The sequence below is a fragment of the Hetaerina americana genome, unplaced genomic scaffold (assembly GCF_022747635.1).
Source record: "Hetaerina americana unplaced genomic scaffold, ioHetAmer1.1.p SCAF_5, whole genome shotgun sequence".
NCBI lineage: Eukaryota > Metazoa > Arthropoda > Insecta > Odonata > Calopterygidae > Hetaerina > Hetaerina americana.
The window spans coordinates 6,325-15,039 of NW_027287095.1; the positions used below are offsets into that span (position 1 = coordinate 6,325).

General features: G+C 36.1%; 1 protein-coding gene across 1 annotated transcript; it reads left to right on the top strand.

The window, feature by feature from the left end:
• Positions 1–434: 434 nt before the first annotated feature.
• On the top strand, positions 435–8,080 carry CCT7 (chaperonin containing TCP1 subunit 7). The gene is made up of 10 exons (XM_071592699.1): positions 435–470; positions 799–1,059; positions 1,149–1,307; positions 1,978–2,169; positions 3,126–3,290; positions 5,695–5,828; positions 6,373–6,525; positions 6,607–6,758; positions 7,267–7,455; positions 7,543–8,080. Exons 1-10 carry the CDS (start codon positions 468–470, stop codon positions 7,761–7,763), a joined length of 1,629 nt encoding a protein of 542 aa, XP_071448800.1. The 5' UTR covers positions 435–467; the 3' UTR covers positions 7,764–8,080.
• The last annotated feature ends 635 nt before the right edge of the window (positions 8,081–8,715 follow it).

Consider the following 8,715-nt stretch of genomic DNA (forward strand, 5'->3'; position numbering starts at 1 on the left):
TATTCATGGTCTAATCCTATCTAGAATCACTAAAACACAGATCTTGAAAGTTAAAAACCTCCCTTAAGCGAAATATTAAAGTGGCGGCAAGGACATTTCTCAGAAAACCTATGTTGATGCAACAACGATTACCTTCAAACAAAAGAGGAGGCCAGATAAAATTTAATAATTATAAAAATACACAGAACCGTTCGCTCAAGTTCACGAGTATTTACCTCCAAGCATATAATTAGGTTTGATGGTTGGATGATACTATCAATTTTCTGTAGAAAAGGGGTTCAAAATACTGTGAACTACCTGGGTTATTCTAATTTTAACAAATTTTTGGAAATATCCTTTCTCCGCCTACCCCGCTATTTGCGCTCTGCTTTGTATTTTTTTTAACCTTCAATTGTTTTGTTTTCATCTCTCGAAATTTCTCTGTCATTCAACTGTTCTTGCGCCTATTGAAGGGATTGACAGCAATAATGGTAAGTTTTTGTCAATCCACTGATTAAATAGTAATCCTATGTTGTATATCATTGAAATGTGGAATCTTCATCCGAACGTGGTTTATTTAATTATGTCGGATGTGTATTTTCATCGAGTTATTTGGCTTTACTGTATATTACCGGCTCTATCGAACCCGTGGGTGGTTGGTGGTCACACGTGAATTTATTAATATGTTTTCAGTGCTTACGGTTGGATTTTTCCTGTGTGTAACTTATCTTCCGATATGCTTACTTTGAAAAATAATTAAATTTGCTGGTATATTGCTGAATTGAGTTGCTTTCATATTATTGATATTTTTCACGGCAGCAACCTCAAATCATCCTATTAAAAGAGGGGACGGAGAATTCTCAAGGGAAACCCCAGCTCGTTTCAAATATAAACGCATGCCAGGCTGTGGTAGATGCAATTCGTACGACGTTGGGTCCCAGGGGAATGGATAAGCTCATCGTTGACAACAACGGGAAGTCAACCATATCCAACGATGGTGCCACAATCATGAAGCTTCTAGATATTGTACACCCTGCTGCGAAGACGCTTGTTGATATAGCGAAGTCGCAAGACGCTGAGGCAAGTACATAGACATATCTGAATGATCTCACGAGGTAAGGTGTTTAATTGAATTTTATTCATGCTTCTATAATACTGTATCGATTTAGGTCGGAGACGGAACGACGAGTGTTGTGTTGTTGGCTGGTGAAATTCTGAAACAAATCAAACCATTTGTTGAAGATGGTGTTCATCCGAGAGTCATCATTAAGTCCCTAAGGAAAGCTATACAGTTGGCAGTTGACAAAATTAACATCCTTGCACTAAAGGTATGTAATCTATGTTACGGTTATTGAATTCTTACATATCTTTAGGCAAATCCCCCTAATTCACTGTAATTGAATCCCTAGGAATCTTCCCCCCAATTTCAATCTTATGAACCTGTTAGGGATTTGCTTTCTTGAATGTCACTATCTTTCTACTTTCGGTGGAGCCAACGCCATAAGTGTGTCAGTTTTTACGGCTTGGCCTCCCCCGTGGCCTTTAACGATGGTCTTCATTGTGCAATGTTACTAAACCACTGGAACTAGGCATCCCAAAACTGCAGATATGTACTCGCCCACAAGCTAGACATTAATATTTAAGTATTTGCTTCCAGTAGTCATTCTTCCGAAGGCGTATCCTATACATTTTATTACTGTATTCTTAAGTTTGGTGTTATTTATCAACATAAGCATCGAACGACCCCGGTGGGGGCGGGGTAACGTCCTCTTCTGCTATTCCAAGGGTCGCGGGTTCGATTCCCGCCTGGGTGAGTTTTCCTCCACCTAGGGCTTGGGTGTTTGTGAATGTGACCATTGTTATCGTTGTTAATAGTTCGATGTAAAGGCCAAAATGTGCTGTTTTCGGACTTATACTGAATAAATAAATAAACTAAATGTAATTTTTTGTTTTGTACACTTTCGTTTGTAATTTGTTTAAAATGTTATTTTATTCAAGATTAAGGTGGAAGATGTGCAAGAACAGAGAAGACTACTTGAGAAATGTGCAGCCACTGCTCTTAGCTCAAAGCTTATTCATCAGCAAAAGGGGTTCTTCTCCAAAATGGTGGTTGATGCTGTTCTACTTCTCGATGAACTTCTGCCTTTGAATATGATTGGCATCAAAAAAATAGCTGGTGGTGCTTTAGAGGTATTTATATAAAATTGTCATTTCAACTAGTGTTTTTGTATTTTGTTTCGCATGTGCATTCTCAATAGATGCTTTCCGGGGGTGCTATTAACTTAAAAAAAAAACAGAAATTGTTGGTTAATTATCTGGTTAGGGTAACAAGAGAATGAAATTCTTTAATTTATCGGTCATTGTATCTTTATTAAGGAAACCTTATTTCTTGTGGGGATAAGGTTAATCCATGGATTAGTGCGCTGGTTTTATGTCCTCATTCCTTTGGTTTGAATTCTGAGGAAGACAGAATTTTTAAAGTAAGAATCTTCCTCTGTACTTCGGTGTCACTTGTAGAACCAGCAACTGGAGTACATCACTGTAAGATGGGATGTTAAACTGTAGGCCTCTTTACGCTATTCATTAGAGGTAGGCAATTGGCAGCATTAGGTCTCTTACCACACTCATTTCCTGAAATCCCTACCACCACGAATTATCAACCAACATTGAATGGTTTACAGGACTTCCACTGCCAGTTACACCGTATTTCCTAATAATGAATGTTACCCATTTGTTGCGACTCAATTGCAAACCTTGTAGCCTTGCTTAAATTTTATTCAGTCAGGAATTTTTTTTCTCCTGTACCTAAGCAGTATATAAAGAAGTAAGACTGTCCTGCCTCGTTAGTTACTGCGCAAAAAAATAACATAATCCTGTGCATACTTTTCCATAGTCATTATTTTTTTTTATTAATAAATGTCAATTCAATTTAATTCAAAAACTTCCTTTTCAAAATACAAAATGCAATGGTATGATCAGTATTAAAATGTAGAGATTTTTGGGAAATCAAAAGTCATGGAAAACTATGTAAAATGCATTTAAAGGAAATGGAATGCATAAAATGTGGGAAAGTGGTCAGGAAAGTTGAAAATAAAATTTCTGTCATTATGGATTGACTCATCTATTATTGTATCCTTTTGATGTAGGATTCACTTTTGGTTGCTGGTGTGGCCTTCAAGAAGACATTCTCTTATGCCGGATTTGAAATGCAACCGAAAAAGTACTCAAATCCTAAGATAGCTCTTCTTAACATTGAGCTAGAATTAAAGGCTGAGCGAGATAACGCAGAAGTTCGAGTGGAGAGCGTCGAGGTGAGTTTATAAATTAACGTTTTGTAACAGTGTCGTCGAATGCTTCATGTGATCTTCCTCTTTGTTTTGTTCCATTAGGATGTCATGGAAAGCTAACGGAAGTAACATGTTAAATTTTTTTTTAATCGTGGGAAAAGTTAAGATTATCAATATATCTCACTATTTTTTGGAAACTATTGAATTTGAAGCTTTTATTAGAATCTACTTCACGTAAGACCTAGCATGTTAAAAGTTTGAATATCATCAAATGAAAGTGGATTTGCATGAGAAACATTTTCAGCTAGTAATGAAGCCTGGCTTAAAGAGACAACGTAAATGCTTCATCAAGGCATCATACTTTTTGTTTTGATATGGCTGAAAATATTTCTTTAAAATTAACTTTAGTATTAACTTGTACCTGATGATGACGCTTGAGCGTTGAAACAGGTTGTACGCTAATAAAGAACAGTGGAAAGTTACTTTGTATTCTTAATTTCACTATTTTAATGGACTTCGACTTTCAAGTTAACTGAGTTAAAATATCTTTCAGTGAAATAATTTCCCAAAGTCTGACCATCTGATAATTCCAAGTCAATTCAGTGTTTATGCATATCAGTTAAAACAAATTTCAAATTTTTAGGCTAATGCGCTCTCATTATCTACTGTTTGAAGAGCCTTTTTAAGTTCTAGCCCCTAGCTAGAATTATACTGCTCTGAAAGTGATGTGCTATTTTTCCTCTTTGTAAAGAAACAAACAAAATATGCAGTGACCCAGCATTTCTCTAGTCATGTTTGTGAGATCCAGTCCCATTATTTCATAAGAAGCAGTGGTTCTTGACATTGTATGGGCATAAACCTTGACGTGGTGGAAGGGCTTTTACGTTCTAGTGATCCCTCTATGTGTGCTGGTGTGAGCCATGATAATTGCTTCTGGTTAGGTTACCCATGCTGCAGAGGTCAAATGTTAGGGACCTGATGTTCAGAAATTTGCCTTTTCCTTTGTGAGGTGGCTGCAAAGGCATTTGACCTCAGTAGGGTGGTTGTTTGAGTGATGGTGTTACATTTAATACATAATTTGCTGACTCGGGAGGTGGCATGGTAACGTCTTTACCTGCCAACCCAGAGGTTATGGCTTTGATTCCCGCCTAGGTGGTTTTTCCTCCACCTAGTGCTTGGGTGTATGTATTTGTAATAATGTTGTATAATTGTTTAAAGTTTGATGTAAATGCTGAAGTGCTCTTTTCGGACTAATTCAAAATAAATAATTGAGAAATGCAATGGTACCACCACCATTAATTATCGCAAGGAAATATGACATTAATCTTAGGAATCCAGGTAACAAACAGGTCTTAGCCTGCTAAGGTGTCTGTCAAGGCCAACTTTGGGAGAAGTAAGGCATCTACATTAGTCATGAAATCAAAAGCTGCATTACAGAAGAGGACTGAGTCAGTTGATACGGAGATCAGGAAATGTCATAGAAATACAGGAAATGAATAGAGAATATAAAGCAAGTGATGGAGAGAGGGAATATTTTAGGACTGGGTGATGTGAGATGGAAGGAGTTGGAATTACGGGAGAGTTAGTGATAAAGTAATAAACAGTGTGGGGAAGAGAGCCAGTCAGAGGGGTGGCAATATTGCAATCATTGCTCTGTGCATTGGAAAATCAGTGAGTTGCGTTTGAGATGAGAATAAATGTAAATAAAGCAAAGATTATGTGGTTTTCCAGAAAGAGAAAAACTAAGTTAAATGTTAAATTAGGAGGGCAAAAACTATAGCAGAGGGAGCAGTTTTCAGTGTCTCAAGTGCCTTGAACCAAAATGGTCAAGGTTTGCATCAGAAGAGGAATTGAAACAAGTAGGCAGTTGATTACAGGTGTGTTAATTAAGGAACTCATGTAAAGATCTACTAAAACTGATGTGAAGCATGGTTTTGTACAGTGTAGAACCATGTTCACTGAAGCAAGATGATATGTGTAGATTGGAGGCTTTTGAGATGGTGTGGGGAAGGTTAGAAAAGGTGAAGTGGGTGGAAAGGAAAACAAAGAAGTGGAAGCCATGTTGGGGGCAGAAAAAATTTAGGGAGAAATTCAAGGGAGGCAAGACAGGTGAATGTATAGGTGTGGTTTTTGGAAGGAAAAGGATGGGCGAAGGTTGGGTATTAGGTGAAGCTGTTTCTCAATTTTCAGTATGTGTCCTTCCATAATTAACCCTAAATGGGATTACTATTAATAATTATACTTATATTGCAAGTAAGTTTGCAGCAAATACATAGTAGAAATCCTGAGTACTTCGGAAAATGGTAATCAAAAAAGGGTTTTGTGTCTCCACAAAAACATAGAACTTGGTGACATATTAAATCATGTATAATTTAACCACCCATCTGATTATGATTTTACTCTAGAATTATTAATGTTACAATTGCAGGAATACCAGAAGATAGTAGATGCCGAGTGGAAAATATTGTATGACAAGCTTGATTTGATCCATAAAAGTGGTGCGCAAGTAGTGTTGTCCAAGTTGCCCATCGGTGATGTTGCTACACAGTATTTTGCAGACAGGTAAGCATTTCATTGTTTGCGCTGTAAATTTATGCTTAAGAGTTTATATCACTTTGTAGCTTTTTGATTGAGTTCTTTTGCTGGGTAATATCAAATATGTGGCTATTATTATTTAATGGAAATGGAATTTTTTTATTATTATGAATGTAGTGTAATATTATTCCAGTTATAGACTTAACTAGTATTTTTGAAGTGGGATTAAGTTAATATTATTTTAATGAATCAGTTTATTGGTTAAATTTGTCCATTGAATAAGCCATTGATTGGATTGATTTGTTTAATGTATTTTTTCATTCAAGAACAAAATTTGTTAAAAGTTCACTTGCTTAAGACTTAGGCATTCATTCCTTTAATACGAGGAGTATTAATTATAAGCGAAATCAGTGACTTTTTGGTGCTTAAGTATGTAAACATTTAAAGGAAATGTGGCTGAATTTATTTAGTAAATTACACTGAATCTCATAAATTGTATGGTATCCAGATTGTATTTGATCCCTAAGTTTTTGAATGAACAGTGCTTAGCTGTAATTACTTCATTTTGCAGGGATATGTTCTGTGCTGGCCGAGTTCCTGATGAGGATCTCAAAAGGACCATGAAAGCTTGTGGTGGTGCAGTAATGTCAACTGCTCAGGATTTGAATGATAGTGTCCTTGGTCACTGTGAAAGCTTTGAGGAGATTCAAATTGGTGGGGAGAGGTATGCACTGCACTAAATATGTTACCTCATTGATATTAAAATACTATGATATGCCCTAGTTATTTTTTTCTATTTTTTTAGGTTCAACATTTTTACTGGTTGCCCTAATGCTAAAACTTGTACTATTGTCCTAAGAGGAGGAGCTGAGCAATTTCTGGAAGAAACAGAGCGTTCATTACATGATGCCATCATGATTGTCCGTAGAACAATTAAGCATGATGCAGTTGTTGCAGGTGGGTTGCTATAGCATATCAGAGTCAATTGGTCAGTGTTGTATTTTGCCTCCATTTATTTTATTGAAAGACTTGCTCCAGGCATGGTATCTCATGGCAATAGTGATCTATGGGAAATTAAAAAAAGTCGCTTTTGCAAAAAGGCAAAATTCAATGCAATACTTAGAAATGTGTATTAATATTAACCAGAAGTTTTAGAGACAAACTTAGTCTTAATTTTCATTACTGGTGCACAAGATGCGCTCCATATTTTAGCTGTTATTTGATGGGAAAAAGTGTATCCTATATGCTGGCAAGTATGGTCTTTTCATTGTTTACTGTCCCATTAAGAAATTTTTCTGCAAGGTGGAACACCTAAATATTTTGGTGTTTTCTATGTTAAGTCCCTGTATTTTGATATTTTATTAGTGCACGGTAGAAGGATTCTGATGGACATTGATGTAGTCATCAAACAACTTGTAATTCATCTTCTTAGAGGTGAAAATGAGACATTTAAATTTTTCAACAGGTGGAGGTGCAATTGAAATTGAGCTAAGTAGAGTGTTGCGTGAACATTCAAGAACTATCGCCGGAAAAGAGCAGCAGATAATAGGGGCAATTGCTAAAGCTCTTGAAATCATTCCACGGCAGTTGTGTGATAATGCTGGGTTTGATGCCACAAACATACTCAATAAGTTGCGACAGAAGCATGCTCAAGGTATTTTGATTTTTTTTATTATTTTATTATATAGTTCATTCTATGGAAGTTGTTCGCATTGATCATATTTGATATGTTTTTCCTTAGGTCACTGTTGGTATGGTGTAGACATCACCAAAGAAGATGTTTCTGATAACATGGAAGCATGTGTTTGGGAGCCGGCCATAATAAAAATTAATGCTCTTACAGCGGCAGGAGAAGCTGCTTGCCAGATTCTTTCAGTGGATGAAACAGTTCGCAATCCCAAGTCTGGAGGTGATGGTCCACCGAGAATGCCAATGGGCAGGGGACGTGGTCGACCAATGTGAAAGACTTGCTTCATGAAGTGTTATTGTGCTTTCAAACATAGCATTCAAAACTGTGTTTAAGTCATTGAATATGAACCATTAAGAGAATTGTCTCCATAATGGGTGTGGCTAACTAATACTATGCTTTTAATTGAGTGCACAGTTCCCTCTTAAACTTTGTTGCATTTTCCTTTTTAACTATAAGGATTATACCATTAATGAACCTTATTTATCCAAAGCCTTAAATTTCAGGTTATTAATATTATTTTTGTTACCCAGTGATCTGCTTCCTCACAATTATTGTAATTGAAAAAATAAACTATTATCGCTTTTGATAAATGGTGAAGTTTGACAAGCAAGATTATTCCCATACATCAGCCCTAATGCATACAAAAAGCATTGCATTGTATGCCATGTTTGATTCTTCATTTGTTGTTTCAAAGTATTTTATTTTTATGGTACTTAGCTTAGCTGGTCAAGTTATGTTCTAATGATCCAAGTTTACTATTGAAAGGAAGAACTATTGTTATTCACCCCAATATAATTAATGTTGACTCAATCGGGATAATTACTTGGTAGGAACTTATATTTTTTTAATTTGAAAAGCAATGCGATTCTATGAAAACTTTCCTCTTTCCTATTTGGACAAGTTTGTTTTAAGTTACTCTGACTACATTCTGTGCTTGTTCAATGATGAATTTGCTGAGTAGGCATGTGTATTTAGTGTGTGGTTCTCTTTTTCATTTAGCACGTTAGAAAACACTCCCAACTAATAGCTCCCATCAGTTTGACCAGTTCCTCCTTAGTGCAGAGATATTGTTTTTCAATTTTCCTGCATTCATACAAATTTATCAAAATGGCAGACACATGCGAACAATCATATTTAGAAATACATTACCAATAAAAAAAATCCCAGGATCCAAGTATATATCTCCAATTTTGTTAGTGCAAATTTCCTTTGACGTACAGATGA